General features: G+C 47.1%; 1 protein-coding gene across 8 annotated transcripts in view; it reads right to left on the reverse strand.

Annotated features, from left to right (window-relative positions):
• Nucleotides 1-97: 97 nt before the first annotated feature.
• The window catches only part of ADCYAP1R1 (ADCYAP receptor type I), a 140,090-nt gene continuing 121,036 nt past the window's right edge, over nucleotides 98-19,151 (reverse strand). For 5 of the 8 annotated variants that reach the window (XM_079946903.1, XM_079946905.1, XM_079946900.1 and 2 more), the window contains 3 exons: nucleotides 7,005-7,134; nucleotides 4,179-4,220; nucleotides 98-1,853 (listed from right to left, as the gene is read on the reverse strand). In XM_079946903.1, coding sequence (XP_079803029.1) covers nucleotides 1,644-1,853; nucleotides 4,179-4,220; nucleotides 7,005-7,134 — 382 coding nt within the window. In that variant the 3' untranslated portion in view covers nucleotides 98-1,643. The remainder of the gene's footprint in view (nucleotides 1,854-4,178; nucleotides 4,221-7,004; nucleotides 7,135-19,151) is intronic. The other 3 variants (XM_079946904.1, XM_079946902.1, XM_079946907.1) reach the window with 1 other exon arrangement.

Raw genomic sequence — 19,151 nt, forward strand, 5'->3', positions numbered from 1 at the left:
ACATCCGCAGAGTCAGATTTCCCATCCCTCCCTGCTCCTATGGTCCACTTCTTCTTCTCCACCCCCCCCCCCACTGAAACACTTTATTTATTTTATTATTTAAAAACCCCATTCATTTAAACAAAGGAGAAAGAACCAGCCCTTTCGTTGCAACTTTCTTGGCCTCAGCTTGCATTCATTAACAAAATAGCAACACTTCCCCCCTCTCTAATGTACACACACAGGCAAGCTCACACACTCACATTAAAAGATTAGAGAGGATCTGGAACATCTAAGACAGGCTCATACAATCCACGGAGGAACGATAAAAAGTCCAGAGGCCTTCATGCAATGCACAAAGTCTCCTGAGAATTGACATCATTGTTTTAATTCGGCTGAAGTAGCTATGTTTCAGTTGTGGCTCTGATTAGAAGGCGGGAGTGAGGAAGAAATTCCCCACTTCACTCGAACCTATATTGAAGGCATTAATGATTTCCTAAACAAACTAAACTCTCCCCTGGGGGTGTGTGGGAAGTGCCTCAGTTGGCCACAGCTTTGGGTCTTTGACCTTCTGTGACCCACCCAAATGGACCCCCGTTTTAGCTATGTAGAACCCACAAAATTTGCCTAGCCCTTTCGACGTGAACCCTGGCGCAGCAAAAACCCCACACTTTGTGGGGCACACAACCAACTTGTGCCGTCGGGGGTCACAACTACCAGTTACATCCTTATTTCTGTGGAAATGTATCAGTGGAGAAGGTTTTGCATGTAGTCCGGAGGAATTGACCTTCAAGGAATTCCTGTAGACTTAATGTGGGGGGTATATAGATAGACATTTTCCACTTTTTTTAAAAAAAAGAAGAAGCCCCCCCTCATCAACCTCAAAAATATAGCTCTATCTTAACTTGGACGACCCTTTTAGAAAATTCACAGCATAACAGAAGCTTTCTAATACATTCCTGGAGGACGGAATACACCGGTTGGCTCCATTTTCGCTGGGCATGGCTTTTCCATCCATCGAGTGGCTGATGTCCACATGGCGCAGTTCTGCACAACCTCACTGGATGCCTCACCCTTGGGCAGCCTCTGGTGGGATCCACCACAATCATCATCTCATCAAGACTGGTTGTGCATCCACTGAAGAATTTAGGCTACATTCTATGTCATGAAAGAGGATGCAGAGACTAGCCCAAGACAGAAGGAGATGCATTGGAGATGAATATACATGGTTCATTCACAGGTATCAGCTTGGCACTCAAAATTCACAATGGGACAATCACCAAAAATGGCAGGCCAACAATGGAATTATTTGCAGCGTGCTGAGATGGTGGATGAGTTGAATGCCTTCTTTTTTTTCTTTTTTTTTTGGTCCGGATGATCTCAGTTGCATATTTACAATCCTCTCCAATGCCTTATCTTCCACCCCTCAGGGATGACGTCTCTTGCTTCCAGAACAACTTTGTTTCTCTGCCTCTCTTTTTTTTTAATAAAAGGGAGGTGGTTTTTTTTTTCTTTTAAAACAAAACACAGAGACAGACACAACCACCCCACACCACCAAAATTAATTATGACCTTTTTGTTGTTGTTGTTGATGTTGTTTTGTTTCCAAAGGGAGCTTTTCTCTCTCCCCTCCCCCCCCCTTTGGGGAGGGGAAGGAAGATGGCTTATGCGCTCATGTCGCCAGGTTCTCCGCATTTATGCTCGACATTCGAATCTGTGAGCTGCTCTTGCTCAGAATGGACAACTGGGTCCCCCCGTTCACACCGCTGCTTGCTAGGGAGGGGTGGCGATGTTTGAAATCCACAGCAAAGTACCGGTTGACTTTCCAGCTCCTCCATTTCCTCTTTATTTCTGACTGCACCTTTAGGGAGAAACTTTAAAAGGTCATTTTTTAATGTACTTAGCCGCTTGGGTACATGCTGACAGAAGTTTCTATATTTTTAATTTTCTTTCAACAAAACGCAGAAGCGGTAAGAATGCAAGAAGAGCTCTGCGGCTGGATCAGGCCAAAGGTCCACCTATTCCATAATAATAATAATAATAATAATAATAATAATAATAATAATTTATTATTTGTACCCCGCCCATCTGGCTGAGTTTCCCCAGCCACTCTTTGCGGCTTCCAACAAAGATTAAAAATACATTAAAATGTCACACATTAAAAACTTCCCTGAACTGGGCTGCCTTCAGAGGTCTTCTAAATGTCAGGTAGTTGTTTATCTCTTTGACATCTGATGGGAGGGCGTTCCACAGGGCGGACGCCACTACCGATTCCAGCATCTTATGCTCACAGTGGGCAACCATATTTTCTTAAAATTAATTTTTATCATCATTGATCTATTACTTGCCTTCTAAACCACCATCTCAAGGCAATTTACGCGCAACATAATTTAACACAAAATCAGCATATACATGAATAGCAAGTCTTAAACTCTAACAAGTTAGACACTCATGGTAAAGCCTCATTTAGTGTCTTGGAACATGCATGTCTTCCATCATTTCTGGAAAGTGCAGATAGAGGGCACCAGTCTTATCTCAAAAGGAACATTATTCCACAGCACTGGGGCAGCCATATTAAAGGCCCTACTCAGAGTTACTGCGGAATGAGCTTCTGAGATCTTCAGACCTTACAAGAAAAGCTCTCCTGCAGGCCACAGTGATCTACTGAATGGATAAGGGATAAGACAGTCTCCCAGGTGCTTACTGTTAGGATTTTTATCTATCCGAGCTGTTCCAGCGAGTGGTACTATGATTGTATACATCATGTGAGTGTCGTGAGAAAGGAAGTCTGTATTATCGCTTCCTTCTGAGTACTATTGGAAGTTTAGTTTCACATCTGCGTGTGTCGCTGGTTTTCTGTACTGGTGTTCAGAGAGCACAGACGTACTGATGGAGTCTCTGTATATAAGACTGTAAATAAAGTCGTTTTAGAACTGCGATTGAGTCTTTATTCTGCTATGATATGCCAGAAGACTGGCGTGCTCTTTTCAGGAGAGAAGGGTTGCCTATTACCGGTCTCTCTGGACTGAGGAAGATTTATAGCCAGAGAGGACCACTGGAGAGATACCCTCAAAACTTGGGAAGTTGGCAGCCATTCCCAGGCATTTTCCCAACACTTACAAGGAGCCCAAAATCAGGCTCTGAGTGCAACTATGCTCTCTCTACTTTGATTCCAAGAGACCTAGAGCCTCCAAGAAAAGCATCAGAAGGTGCTAAACGATGGTCAGGTCCCAGTGAGTCCCATGCAACTTGCTACACACACTGTGGGTTTTGGGTGATCTCTCGTTTATTATTAAAGCTTCGTACATTGCAATGGATGATGCCTCTCCAGATGGCCACTCAAGCTTGGTGTGTGCAGAGAGAAGAGAGGTCAGAGCCCACCGGGGGTAGATTAGGCAGTGAATGCTTGTAGAGACCCAGAATGGAACGGGAACATGCAAGCTGGAACCAGGCTATGCATTTGGAGAAGGAAGGAGGAAAAAGTTTGTAGACATCTGTCATGGATGCTTCAGGCAAGATTATTGCATTGCCGGGGGGTAGGGTAGGGGTTGACTTAGATGACACTCAGTGTGATGGCCTGGGACTCGGAACCGGAGGAGTCTCAGTCCACACCGGATCCTCTGCCTCAGGCAGTCTGATCCTGAAGAGTCCCAATCTGCACAGGTTCCCCTGCAACAAGCACCAGCTGGGCCGAGTCTGGGGCCTGAGCCTGCCCTGGCTCCAGATGCAGAGATTACCTCGTTGCCTTCAGCTGGGCCATCACTTACAGCTGCTCCACTACCAGTTGGGTCAGGAGAGGCTGAGGCGGCCCCTGGGTCTAGTAACCCACTGACATCTCCCAAACTGCAGAGACTTAGGTCTGAGAGAAGGAGAGACCTAAGTACTCACAGGAGGAACGCTCGCCTTTGGGTGAGAAAGGGAGGTGAGTCATTGGGGGATCAGGACCGCCGTTACCCCAACATGGATAAAAGGCTGTTGGACCCTGCCCCAGGTTGCAGAAGCAACATTGCTGTTTGCTAGAACCTGCCTGTTACCCTGTGCCTGACCTAGCCTGGTTTCCTGCATTGGCGCTGTTGGACTCACGGAACCCTTAGATTCGGGACCGGACCTGGACTGTGTTGCTTGGGTTTACCCCCAGGTCCAGCACACTCAGGATCCTTTCCAACTCTACAATTCTTTGATTCTATGAAAAGTCTTACCTCCCCATTCAAGAAGCAGTAGAGTACAGCGACCACAAAGCCCTGTGGGGAAGAGTAGAGGAACAGGCAGCTGTTCAGATTGTGGGATGTGATACATAAGTAGCAGTCAAGTACAACATTCCTTGTTTTCCTAGAGTGGACATGCAAGGGGATGTTTGGACCAGCCAGTCGAAAACTTCCTGTTTCCTCCTGGGCTGGGACATACTTCCTCTTGCATGCAACCAGAGGTGGGCATGACCTTACCTGTCCAGGTAACAAAAGCACAAGGCACGTAGCCCTCCTCCCTTCTCCATTTTCCTTTCGTCGTGTGAACTGCAGTGACTGCCAGTCTGCAGTCACTGGGATTAACCCCCCATATGGGGTAGATCCACATGTATATACATCTCTAACTAAGTCTGCCTTCAGGGATCCAACTGTGAACTGATGATGTGAGTAAACTACTTTTATATATCTTAAATAAGATTGTGGTGTGTTTATTCTTTTAAGAGGGAAATAAGGGGTCTTTCCAGGAATCTATATTGAGAAGCTCAAACAAGCTTGCAACCAGCTATCCACTGTGCCTTTAAATGGGAATGTTAAAACTCTGCTAAGTTATAGAACTTGCTAGCGCAAGTTAGGAAGGATATTGATAAACAATATATCCTCTCCTGCTTCCCTGAACATTCCCACACAGATGCACTGAAAATTACCGGTTCTTGCTCTGCACAAACTGCTGGGTTGTGGGTTTTTTTTTTTTTGGGGGGGGGCGTATTCTGCAATGTTCCATTGATGCACTAGTAGAGCATCACTGATGGATTTCCACATCATTCCATTTCATTAGTTGTTCTGCAATGCTTCAATGTCACAGCACTATTGCCACCCAGCGGGCCGTTCTTTATTTTATTTCGACAATTTATATGCTGCTTGGTTACTGGGACCTCCTAAGCAGCGTACCTTTAACTCAATACAATAAAGGTTAAAAAAAAAACCCGGTAAAACTATAACATCAGAATTCGGTTGAAATGTCTGCTGTGGAGCAGCAAAACCAGGAATACACCCTGCCCTGCCATTCTGAGAACATCTGTGGTATAAAAAAGTTGCAGAGACAATAATAATAATAATAATAATAATAATAATAATAATAATAATAATTTATTTATACCCTGCCCATCTGGCTGGGTTTCCCCAGGCACTCTGGGCAGCTTTCAACAGAATATTAAAATACAATAGTCTATTAAACATTAAACATAATTATTCTCCCAGCGCTATGATTCTCAGAGTGGTTTAACAATCAACCCCTCTTCCAAGGGAACTCTGGGAATTGTAGCTCTGGTAGGGGAATAGAGGTCTCCCCTAATGACCCTCTGCATCCTCAAGAAACTACAGCTCCCAGAATCCTTTGAGGCAGCGACAAGTGCTCAAAGTGGTATCATAGTGCTTTGAATGTGTGGTATGAACGTAGCCTAGGTGGAAGAGAACAGGGAGCCACAAGGTAGTGGAGTGGCTGTGCGCAGACTAATGGCTGCTCTGGTTTGCTTCTTGACGGAAGGAGCCAGCTGCAGAAAAAGCAATTGAAGGTACACTCGCAGGGGGGAAATTGCACACACAGCAGAAACCCCTTGTTGCTGCCCATTTTCTTCTTTGCGGGAGAATAAGAGCCAACTAAAGCAAACCTACTGAAACTCATAAGCCCAAGTTAGCCGTGTCCATTCATTTCAATGGGTCTACTCTTACATACCTGCTAACATTTCTCTAATGAAAATAGGGATGTCCTTTTCCATAATAATAATGATTTTTATTATTTATACCCCACTCATTTGAATGAGTTACTCCAGCCACATTGTGCAACTTCCAACTTCCAACGATTATATAAAAACATAATAAAAATATTATTTTTTAAAAAAATACTTCCCTATACAGAGCTGCCTTCAGATGTCTTCTAAAGGTTGTATAGTTACTTATCTCCAACACTAGGAATTGAATCTGGGGCCTTCTGCATGCAAAGCAGACACACTGTGGACTAAACCGCCGAGCCTCTTGGGCTAGCCAACTGTAAGGTTGGCAGTTCGAATCCACGCTATGGGGTTAGGTCTCATTGCCTTGTCCCACCTACTGCCAACCTAGCAGTGCAAGTAGTGCAAAGCATATCAGTGCAAGTAGATAAATAGATACCGTTGCACCGGGAAGGTAAATTGTGTTTCCGTGTGCACTGGCTTCCATCATGGCGGTTTGTGCGCAAGAAGCGGTTTAGTCATGCTGGCCACATGAACTGGAAAAGCTGTCTATGGACAAATGCCGGCTTCCTCGGCCTAAAAGCGGAGATGAGTGCTGCACGCCATAGTCAAATGTGACTGGGCTTAACCAACCAGGGGTCCTTTACATTTACCATAAACCTACCCCTGAGATATGTCCTTTCCTCTCCTTATCTGGGGTGGATGAGCAGGCAGGCAGATGGACACAGGCTATTTTGATGCATAAAAGGTAAAGGGACCCCTGACCATTAGGTCCAGTCGTGGCCGACTCTGGAGTTGCGACGCTCATTTCACTTTATTGGCCAAGGGATCCGGCATACAGCTTCCGGGTCTTGTGGCCAGTATGACTAAGCCACTTCTGGCGAACCAGAGCAGTGCACGGAAACGCCATTTACCTTCCCGCCGGAGCGGTACCTGTTTATCTACTTGCACTTTGACGTGCTTTCGAACTGCTAGGTTGGCAGGAGCAGGGACCGAGCAACGGGAGCTCATCCCGTCACGGGGATTCGAACCGCTGACCTTCTGATCGGCAAGTCCTAGGCTCTGTGGTTTAACCCACAGCGCCACCCGCATCCCCATTTTAATGCATACTCACCTGGAAAGATCCCAGTCCCAGTTCGAAGACCAGCCTCTCCCTCTTGCTGACATTCTCTGGATAGAAGGCAAACACCGTGTAATGAATCCCAAACAGTGGAATAAGTAGCAAGGTGGAGCGAGCCAGTCTCCTGTTGAGATAAAGAGAAAGTTCCAGTTTGGCAAGGAAGCAAAAAGCCCAATGAGGACTGAGAGACCTAATATTTAGCATCCACATTTGATCCCACTGCTCTTTATTAAACAGGCACAAAGAAACCCAGAAAACACGGGTCCCCGATCTTTTGGGACCCATTGGAACATCTGAAACTTTGAGCAACTTCCATGGGTGCCACCTGCTCTGGTTCACCCGCCTCTTCTGGATCAGCCCCCACACCCCACAAGAGACAGGAAGATGGAAGGCTAACACACACAAGCTTCACTTTTTCAACCTGTGCCTTGGACAGAGCCATAGAGCTGAAAGAGGAAGTGGGTAAGGGTCCGTTTTCCAACTTCCTGTTTCATCTTGATGTAGGGAGGAAAGGGTGACCTCAGCCCCTCATGGTCAAGGGGGCAGTGAGTGGAAAAGCTCAGGCACTTTGGGGAAAATAATAATAATAATAATAATAATAATAATAATAATAATAATAATAATTTCTTATTTGTGCCCCACCCATTTGGCTGGGTTTCCCCAGCCACTCTGGGTGGCTTCCAACAAAGATTAAAAATACATTAAAATGTCATACATTAAAAGCTTCCCTGAACAGGGCTGCCTTCAGATGTCTTCTAAATGTTAGGTAGTTGTTTATCTCTTTGACATCTGATGGGAGGGCGTTCCACAGGGCGGGTGCCACTACCGAGAAGGCTCTCTGCTGGTTCCCTGTAACTTCGCTTCTCGCAGTGAGGGAACCGCTAGAAGGCCCTTGGCGCTGGACCTCAGCGTCCGGGCAGAATGATGGGGGTGGAGACGCTCCTTCAGGTCTACTGGACCGAGGCCGTTTAGGGCTTTAAAGGTCAGCACCAACACTTTGAATCTCAGCAGTGCAACCACATTCATTGGTGACCTCTGCTATAAAACATATGAAACTAGTTTCTGCGGAGTCCCTTTAGGGCAGCCCTCACCAAGTGCTGGACAACAACTCCTATCAGCCCCAGCCAGCATGGTTTCAACTTAGGGAAGGCTCTCTGAAGATTGTAGGACTACAGCTCCCATCATCCTTGAGCCTTGATCATACTGGATGGGGCTGGTAGAAGTTGTAGTCCAAGATATTAAGGCAGGGAATACTGTTCTATGCCCAATATTGTTTCATCTGAATAGCAGGGTCTCTCCAGGGTCTTCCTCAGCCCTGATCCTTTAGATCCTTTTAACCGGAGATGCCTGGGACAGGACCTGCAACATTCTGCATCCATCGCTTAAGATCTTCCACTGAGTTATGGATTCTCCTCAAGGACTGTGTACTTCTGTATGCAACTGCTAATGATTCTGTCCTGAAATTCTGCCCATGTTGTTCTTGAGACAGAGTTGCAATAAGTGCATGAAATGCTTTTGAAAACCCAGCTGTTCTCCTGGGGAATATTCATTCTCATCGACCTCCTCACTGGTATTCTGTTTTCTCGGTAGCGTGGAGAAAGCGAAATGATTCAGCACAGGAAAACAAACCACGGAACAATACAACCCAAACATAAGTGGTGCTCCTAACTGCACTTCAGAGCAGATTTCTCATGAGCCAGGAATGCAGATGGATTCAGTAAACCATCAATGACGCCTTGGTGCAATTTACCGGGAGATCTCTCTTGTGCAATCTCCTCAAGTGACAGCAGAGCAGGGTTGGGGGAACCTTGGGGTCTGAGGGGTGAATGTGGCTCCCTGGCACTTGTATCTGGCCCTTGGGACTCTCACCAGCAGCCCTACTCCACACCCACTTCAAGAGCTTTGGCCTGGCTGGAATGTGCCCTTGAGCTGTGATAATGTTTGGATCAAGACTGGTGGTAGTGGGGTGGGCAGAAAACTCTGGATTTTGCTCTGTTGGTTACAGCGTGGTGCTGACAATGGCAAGGTTGCAGGTTCGATCCCCATAAAGGGGCAGCTGAATATCTCTGCATTGCAGGTGGTTGGACTAGATGATCCTCAAAGTCCCTTTCAACTGTGATTCTATGAGATTCTATGAGATATCTATGCAAAGGAAAGAGTCGCATCTGTTGCTCTGTTTGCTGCAGCTCCTGGCCCCACCCACATTTGCTCTGGGCCCTGCCCCCCACTGGCAGGTGGCCCCTGGAGGAACGGGGTCCCTGCAGGCAAGGGACCTTCAGGTTGCAAATAACAGCTTGGCAAATCAAATTACAGGAATTTGTGGAGATGGCTCAATTGACTAGCAAACTCAGAGGAAACTCGAAGCAATTTTATTTTTTTTTGAAAAATGGGATGGTTATAGAAGATATGTTCAAAAATACAATAATAGTTTTGACTCCGTGCTAGCATTAGAGTGATAAAGGAAGTAAAAGGAGTTGGATAACAATTAAGGATTTATTATGTTTTCTGAATGTATTGGAAAATTTACATAGAAAGGTTTATTGTTTTGGGTACATTCAATTGTAAGATCAAACATATGCGAAGGGACTTGACAGGAAGTCAAAACTGAAGAAAAGATTTTGTAAGATAAAAGGGGGGGGGAAATAATTATTTTCATTATTTTCATCATTTTTTTCCTCTTTATTGTTTCTCTGTGTGTGTTTTGTATGGAATGTTTGGGAAGAAATAAGACGGTACATAACATAACAAACAAAATATTGATGTATGTAATTTTTATTTCTCAATTATATTTTGTGGTAGTATGGTTGTAATATTTTTTGTAAAATAAAATCATTCAACAAAAAATATTTTTGAAAAAAGAAAAAAGAAAGAAAAAGGTTTCTTAGCCTTGCAGCAGGGCCTCCTGGCAGGGGTGGAGGAAGGGGGGCAGTGGGGGCAGGCTGCCCTGGGTGTCACCACTGGGGGGTGACAAAATGCCAGGTGGACCTCACCGCGGGGCCTGCTGGGAGTGACGCAGTGGCTTGGTTGCCCTCAGGCTCCGCTCTGCCCCAAACGGTCCGCCTGCTGCCTCCCCCTCAGCTGTAGGGCGGCTGAGTCAGAGGAGGCAGGCAGACACCTTGGAGGCCCCACTGAGCGTCCCTGCCCCCATGCGTGGCTGGCCCCGACCCCGGGTGCACAGCATGCGTGCCGCCCTAGGCACCTGATTGGCTTGCTCCGCCGCTGCCTCCTGGACAAAGAAATTTGCATTTGTGTGTGTGTTCTTGGTTTTTAGGATGGGTTGGAAAGACACCCCTGTTTGTGAAAGTGTTCTTATTCATAAGTTTGCATGACCACTGCCCTTTGAATTAATAATAATAATAATAATAATAATAATAATAATAATAATAATAATTTATTTATATGCCACCCATCTGACTGGGTTGCCCCAGACACACTGGGCAGCTCCCAACAAAAATACAGTGGTACCTGTAGTTGCGGACACGATCTGTTCTGAGGTGCCATTCACACCCTGAAAAGTCTGCAACTAGAGTGCCGCTTCTGTGGAAGCGCAGAGCACGATAGAGTGCTTCTGTGCATGTGCAAAGCACGCACACTTCTGGGTTTGCCGCGTTCGCAACCCGAAAAGCCGCAACATGAAGCAAATGCAACAAGAAGCATGACTGTACTAAAACAGTAAAAACACATTACAACATCACACACTGAAAACTTTGGAGATGAGCATCTGCAAGCTGTGGCAAATTAGCATTTTGGGAGAGTCGATGGAGAGGAGTGCTGATGAGCCAAGAAATCCCAGTTCGAATCCAGCTTCAGACAGGAACTTTATGCAAGACCTTAAGTAAGCCACTCTGTCTTGCCCCCAGTCCTTCTGTCTGCAATATGGGGATCTGCCTTAAAGTGTTGTTCTTGATAAAAGGATAACTGAGGTTTGCACTGAAGTCTATGGAGGAGTTAGGAAACACGCTGTAGAAATATGTAGCATTACAAGAGAATTTTACCGCTGACCATTAAAGTCTTTTCAGGGTAGTGACAGACAGCTGTGGCAGAAGCACAAAAATACTTCTGGAAAATTAGCAGAAAGCTCAAAACATGCTAGTATGAGTGACACCGGCTTTATAAATAAATGAAAAGGAAGTTGCAAGCTGAAGTCAGGCAAACAGACACTATTCCTACAATGCACCCATTTAAAAGCAAAACAGATCCATTGCAATTGCAATTCCTAAACCTCACGATGCTAGGCAATTTCTAGTGGATGTAACAAGAGAGCGAACCATAAGCAGATGGAGATTCATGTGCTATCTTGTTCATATTAATTTCTCCTGCTGAAGAGACAAGACGCAGAGTGGTTTTTCTCTTCAGCAGCAAGATCAACCAGGGAGAAAAAAAGCAAGTGGCGGTGGATGGAAGGGTGGCATTGGTGCTTAGCAGACTTCCTGGCACAGGTGGGTCGCTGCTGTGTACCAAGAGGTATGGTAGGAGGGGCAAGGCAGTGAGGAGGTTGGTGCTGGGCAAAAGCTGTGGCTCTTCTGGTGCCTTTCTACGGTGCTGACTTCCTTGTCTCCTTGTTTTCTTCCTCTGGTGCAGATCTACACTCATGGTTTATAACGTTATCATAACGTATTTGGACATATGATGTCTTGCCTGCAACGTTAAAGGTAAAGGTCCAGTCGTGGCCGACTCTGGGGTTGCGGCGCTGATCTCGCTTTATTGGCCCAGGGAGCAGGCGTACAGCTTCCGGGTCATGTGGCCAGCATGACTAAGCCGCTTCTGGCGAACCAGAGCAGCGCACGGAAACGCCGTTTACCTTCCCACTGGAGCGGTACCTATTTATCTACTTGCACTTTTACGTGCTTTCGAACTGCTAGGTGGGCAGGAGCAGGGACCGAGCAACAGGAGGTCACCCCGTCACGGAGATTCGAACCGCCAACCTTCTGATCGACAAGTCCTAGGCTCTGTAATGTTAAAGGTAAAGGTAAAGGTAAAGGTACCCCTGCCCATACGGGCCAGTCTTGACAGACTCTGGGGTTGCGGCGCCCATCTCACTTAAGAGGCCAGGGGCCAGCGCTGTCCGGAGACACTTCCGGGTCACGTGGCCAGCGTGACATCGCTGCTCTGGCGAGCCAGAGCCGCACACGGAAACGCCGTTTACCTTCCCGCTGGTAAGCGGTCCCTATTTATCTACTTGCACCCGGAGGTGCTTTCGAACTGCTAGGTTGGCAGGCGCTGGGACCGAGCAGCGGGAGCGCACCCCGCCGCAGGGATTCGAACCGCCGACCTTTCGATCGGCAAGTCCTAGGCACTGAGGCTTTAACCCACAGCGCCACCTGCGTCATGTTAGTAATGTTGTAATGTTACTAACTGTAATGTTAGTAATGCGCTATTAAAAAGTAACACCTGAGGAGCTGCAGAGCAGGCAGGAACCAAGAATAGGGGAACTACTGCATTGTTATGGAGGAAACAGGTAAGGAACCTTTTTATTTTACCAGTATACCCTGTGACTTTTTAGAACAATGTATCTAATATCATTCTACTAACGTTAAAAAGGTCAGTGTAGATCCAGCCTAGTAATGGGCAAATCTGTGAGTGTCAGTTTCCTTCATTTTTCTATGCGAGATTGGGATCTTTCATTTTAAGCCCTCCTGAAAACATATCAGTGAATTTCCCCTCCTAGGAACATGTTTGCAAGGGAATTTCCCTAACACAATGCATTTCTGTATCTTATACTCACTAACGTGTTCATTTGTACGCACACTTTGTGTAGTTTTGTACCCTCTACTTGGCTAGAGAAGTGCAAAAGTTGGAGCAGCGCAAATTCTAAAGAATGGCAATGTTTTGGTATGTATGTAATTCCCCCAAAAGGGGAATTATACACCTTTAAATGCAAACGGGATAAAATTCCCGCCTCCCTCACTTGCAAGGTGTGCTTTTATATTCATAAACTGCTCTGAGCATCTCCTTCGTGGAGGAGATAAGGGCAGACTACATATTAAATAAAGAAATATCTATATCTATCATCTCTATCTATCTATCTATCTATCTATCATCTATCTATCTATCTATCTATCTATCTATCTATCTATCTATCATCTATCTATCTATCATCTATCTATCTATCTATTTGGCGGCAGCACCGTTCTGTGCATGTGCAGGTCGCAGCAGCCAGTTCTGCGCATGTGCAGTCAGCAGAAGCCGCTTCTGCGCGTGCGCATATCACGGCAAACCCAGTATTTACTTCCAGGTTTGCCGTGGATGTGAGTCGAATTGTTCGTAAGTAGGGGCGGTGGTAAGTCGAGGTTCTACTGTATAAGGAAAGGAAGGGCAGTAATGTTCTAAATAATGAAATCAACTCCTACATTAAACTAGGAAAATCTCCAAGTTTTCTGCTGAAACTGGAGTATAGGCATTTTTGTCACGTCACCCTTTTCTCTCCCCAACCTCTGTTCGTTTACATCCCCTCCTCCAGCTCTATATTAATGCTGCCATGCATGTAAAATACTGCAAAAGCAATCTGAATGTGCTTGATTGCACCCAGGTTCTTCTTTTGTGTAACGATTTAGCAAGACAGACATGTGCTCCTGAACGATAGTATGTATCCCAATGACCCAAATCTTGCAGAACCATAACATTATAGAGTTGGAAGGGTCTCCCCAAGGCCACCTAGTTCAACCCCCTCCAATGCAGGAATGACAGCTAATAAAAAAACACCCAACAGATGGTCATCCGACCTCTAATGATTTCATTTTACTTTTGGCAGTGTTCTATCAGCGCACACAGCCTCATATGTGTGTTGGCAAAACGCTACACCAAAAAACGTGTGATGCAATCATGTGCTATGATCACATCAATACAGTCGTACCTTGGAAGTCAAACGGAACCCGTTCTGGAAGTCCTTCCAAAACGTTCGGAAACCAAAGCACGGCTTCTGATTGGCTGCAGGAAGCTCCCAGTGCCAGATTTACGTATAAGCTAAACAAGCTATAGCTTAGGGTCCCACTCTCTTGGGGGCCTCCAAAAATGTTAAAGGGAAAAAAACCTGGATATACATTTCCAAAATATAAGATAAAAAAGAAATAAAATAAAACCTGCATACAGCAACAGTGTTTTGTGTTGTGTCGGCTCCTATGATGTAACCCAGGGGCCCCGCCTGCTAGCCTGCTCCCTAAAATATCACTGGTTTGCTCCTTTCTATATATAGGGTGCCTAGATTCTGCATGGACTGGCTGCATGGCAACATGCGCAAATGGCTTTAGATACCCGTTAGGTCCATAAATTACCATATAGCATACAGTGGTACCTTGGGTTACATACGCTTCAGGTTACATACGCTTCAGGTTACAGACTCCGCTAACCCAGAAATAGTACCTCGGGTTAAGAACTTTGCTTCACGATGAGAACAGAAATCGTGCTCCGGTGGTGCGGCAGCAGCAGGAGGCCCCATTAGCTAAAGTGGTGCTTCAGGTTAAGAACAGTTTCAGGTTAAGAATGGACCTCCGGAACGAATTAAGTACTTAACCCGAGGCACCACTGTATATTCAACATAAAAAACAGTGACAATTTGTTGTTGACAAAGGACAGCTGGACAAATAAAGGGCTCCATTGTCTTCAGTAGCATAGGGCCTCATCAAACCTAAATCCGGCCCTGGAAACTCCTGCACAGAAGTCGCGCAGGGACGATCGGGTTCCAAAGAAAGTTCGCAAACCGGAAAACTCACTTCCGTGTTTGTAGCGTTCATGAGCCAAAACGTCCGAGTACCAAAGCATTTGGGATCCAAGGTATGACTGTGAAGGTTTTTGTGTGCGCACTTTGTTCCTGGATACATGGACACTGATGATGCACTGAAGGAACTGAAAGCTGTGATAAGCTGAGCAGGTGCTGACCTCTGTGCCGAATTTGGAAATTCAAGCAAAGGTGAGTTCCAAGGTTGCGCCCATTGATAGTCTGAACAGAAGCCAACCCTCTAAAACAAATGCATGTGACTAACTTAAGTCCATTAATTTCATTGGACTTTCTCTGAGTAGAACTTGGTTGGAGCCAAGGCATGGTGTTTACTATTTTGTAAAAAAAAACACTTCTAAGAATGTGTGTTCTCACAGAAGCCAACCAGATGGCTGCAAGCAGGATTTGACCACAAGAATAACTACCGTATTTTTTGCTACATAAGACTCACCTGACCATAAGACGCACCTAGTTTTTAGCGGGGGAAAGCAAGAAAAGAAATATTCTGCGCAGAGCATGTAAGCGGCTTCGCTGAGAAGCCAGCAGAGCAAGCTACGCAGCTCTCGCTGAAGCCAGCAGAGCAAGATTGATAGCTGCTCAGCACCTCTTCTGCTGGCTTCCCAGCAAAGTGGGATGAGGGACGAAAGGGAGCCATTACAAGGGAGCGTTGAGCAGAGCCTGGCAGTGGCTCTTGCTGGCTTTTCCGAGAGGTGTGGGAAGAGACAGAGGGCAGCCCGTCACCCCCTTCTCCCACCTCACAGAAAAGCCCCCAAGATCTGCACACACGCTCCACGTGGCTCTTTAAAGGTAGCGCTGAGCAGAGCCTCCCGTCTGCATTCGCTCCATAAGACGCACACACATTTTCCCTTAGTTTTTAGGAGGGGAAAAGTGCATCTTATGGAGCAAAAAATACGGTATTTCCTGCTGCAGTTTCCAGCAGCTGTGGAGGCAGATAATGGCTAGTAGCCATCAGTAGCTACTATCTCTTCTCCATGAATCAGTCTAATCCTCTTTTAAAGCCTTCCAGGTTGGTTCCATAGTTGCATGAAGAAATGCTTTCTTTTTATCCATCCTGAATCTTCCAACATTCAACTTCATTGATGTCCGCGAGTTCTATTCTTAAGCGAAGGGGAGGAAAATGTTTCCTCTGTCCACTTCCTCCATGCCGCACCATGGAGAAAGGGCATTACTTATATAAAAGGATGTCACATAGAGGAGGGAGAAAGGTTGTTTTCTGCTGCTCCAGAGAAGCAGACACGGAGCAATGGTTCCAAACTACAAGAAAAAAGATTCCACCTAAACATTAGGAAGAACTTCCTGACAGTAAGAGCTGTTCGACAGTGGAATTTGCTGCCAAGGAGTGTGGTGGAGTCTCCTTCTTTGGAGGTCTTTAAGTAGAGGCTTGACAACCATATGTCAGGAGTGCTCTGATGGTGTTTCCTGCTTGGCAAGGGGTTGGACTCGATGGCCCTTGTGGTCTCTTCCAACTCTATGATTCTATTCTATGATTCTACTTGAAAGAAGAAGCAAGGGAGTAGAAACCAGAAGGGCAAAACCAGAAGCACACATCGGTTCAACTTCAGGAAGAAGAGTAGATCATTTCGAAATCCAAAATCTGCAGAGAAATTTGTAGGGAAACACCAGGAGCCTCCCTAGGCGACCATTCACCCAAGCAAGCTTGCCATATGAGTTCTTCAGCCAAGCAGCGAGGGGGGATTTCTAAACTCTGCTTCTTGCTACATGGGAGCAGGATAGAAGCAAGCCCATTCAGACAACCAAGCTACAATGACCAGCTTGTTGAGTGGTTATAGGCAACAGAGGGTTAGTGGAGATAGCTGAATGCTCCCCACCCCAAGCACCTCTCTCATCCACCTTCACCACCCACCCTTTCAATGAATGGCAAGAAGGGCAGTAGCAATGGAGAGGAAGGTTATATACTTTTCCCTTCTCTCTCTCCTTCGTCCTGATGAGGGCTGTGCCTATGTCAGAATTGGCCCTCTGATTCTTTGAAAGTCCCCCCACCCCCGTACAGGAGGCCTCATTTTCTCTCTCTCTTATTTTCAGAGTACAGTGGTACCTCGGGTTAAGAACTTAATTTGTTCTGGAGGTCCGTTCTTAACCTGAAACTGTTCTTAACCAGAAGCACCACTTTAGCTAATGGGACCTCCCGCTGCCACCCCACCACCGCCACGCAATTTCTGTTCTCATCCTGAAGCAAAATTCTTAACCCAAGGTACTATTTCTAGGTTAGTGGAGTCTGTAACCTGAAGCGTATCTAACCTGAAGCGTATGTAACCTGAGGTACCACTGTACTTCTGAGTGTCTGTGAATGTGGGGTTTTGCACCTACTGTATCACTGTGAGAGGGTGAAGGGTGTGTGTATTTCTTCCTTCCCTCCCTGTCAACATTTCTCCAGGACCCTGCAGCCTCCCTGGGTGCCCACACATTTCTTGATCTGAGAAATGTCCCACTGAAGGAGCTGCTTTATGACGTCTTCCCCTGGGCTTTAAGCTGAAGTGTGGACACCCTGGAGGGCTGCAGAGAGAGGAAAGCTGGTGAGATGGTTTGTAGAACCAAAGAAAAGAAACTCACAAATACCCCTCGGCTGCGGAGGAAAGGACTACTGATGGCTACTAGCCATGCCCTGCCTCCACTGTGGAGGCAGCAATAGTTGTGGAGGAAGCTGCTGGGGCACCCGGAGTGGCAAACATGATGTGCACCCGGGGGCCAGGTGATCTGCCCATAGAGGCGGGGCAATCCACCCATGGGGGTGTGTCGATCCTCCCGGGGGTGCCATCGGCAGCACCTGATCCTCCCAGGAGTGCCATTGGCAAAGCGCCAATTGTCCTGGGGGTGTCAGCACCACCTGCTGATTGCGCAAATATGCCTAGCATGTGGCGCTGGGGATGCGAGTGCCGCCTGCCAGGGGTTGCCAGCAGGTGGTGCTTGGATCCCTGGCACCCAGCACCACACGCCGGGCATATTTGCATGATCAGCAGGCAAATTTTCATGACGGCGATCCCGCCAATAGCGAAAATCCTCCTGCTGATCCGCCCGGAGGGGATTTTGTCACCCACCCCCAGGCATGACACCCGGGGCAACCTGCACCTCCTGCACCCCCCTTGTGACGCCCCTGGGCAGCAATGCTTCTGAATAGCAATTGTGGGAAACCCCCCAGGAAGTGAGAGTGCTCCTGTGCTTGAATCCTGCTTATGAGTGTCCCACAGACACCTGGCTGGCCATGTGAACAGGGTAGTGTATGGGGGTGTTCCCCCCTTCTTTGTTAAACATTTACCTGGCACCCTGAAGCTTCATCAGCTGGCTGCACTTCCTGATAGGGAAACAAAGCCATGAGAGGAATTATCTATTTTAGAGTAGGGTACAAAATCCATAAGAGTTTGGATTTGATATCCCGCATTATCACTACCCTAAGGAGTCTCAAGGACGCAGGTGGCGCTGTGGCTTAAAGCCTCAGCGCCTAGGGCTTGCCGATCGAAAGGTCGGCGGTTCGAATCCCTGCGGCGGGGTGCGCTCCCGCTGCTTGGTCCCAGCGCCTGCCAACCTAGCAGTTCGAAAGCACCTCCGGGTGCAAGTAGATAAATAGGGACCGCTTACCAGCGGGAAGGTAAACGGCGTTTCCGTGTGCGGCTCTGGCTCTGGCCAGAGCAGCGATGTCACGCTGGCCACGTGACCCGGAAGTGTCTCCGGACAGCGCTGGCCCCTGGCCTCTTAAGTGAGATGGGCGCACAACCCCAGAGTCTGTCAAGACTGGCCCGTACGGGCAGGGGTACCTTTACCTTTACCTTTTAAGGAGTCTCAAAGCGGCTAATGTTCTCCTTTCCCTTCCTCCCCCACAACAAACACTCTGAGAGGTGAGTGAGGCTGAGAGACTTCAAAGAAGTGTGACTAGCCCAAGGTCCCCCAGCAGCTGCACGTGGAGGAGCGGGGAAGCGAACCTGGTTCACCAGATTACGAGTCCACCGCTGTTAACCACTACACCATGCTGGCTCTCTTAAGAACTTTAAGAAGAGCCTGCTGAGTTAGGCCAATGGCCCATCCAGTCCAGAATCCTGTCCTCACTGTTGCCGGCCAGATTCCTTTGGGGAACCCACCAGCAGGATCCAAGCACGAGAGCAACTGTCCCCTCCTGTGGCTTCTAGGAATTGGTATTCGGAAGCATCAGAAAGGTAGAAGGTAAAGGTAAAGGACCCCTGGACAGTTAAGTCCAGTCAAAGGTGACTATGGGGTTGCGGTGCTCATCTTGCTTCAGGCCGAGGGAGCCGGCGTTCGTCCACAGACAGCTTTCCGGGTCATGTGGCCAGCAGCACTAAACCTCTTCTGGTGCAAGGGAACACCGTGATGGAAACCTGAGCACACGGAAATGTCGTTTACCTTCCTTCAACAGTGGTACCTATTTATCTACTTGC

The sequence above is a fragment of the Podarcis cretensis genome (genome assembly GCF_951804945.1).
Source record: "Podarcis cretensis genome assembly, chromosome: 12".
In the NCBI taxonomy this organism is placed as follows: Eukaryota; Metazoa; Chordata; class Lepidosauria; order Squamata; family Lacertidae; genus Podarcis; species Podarcis cretensis.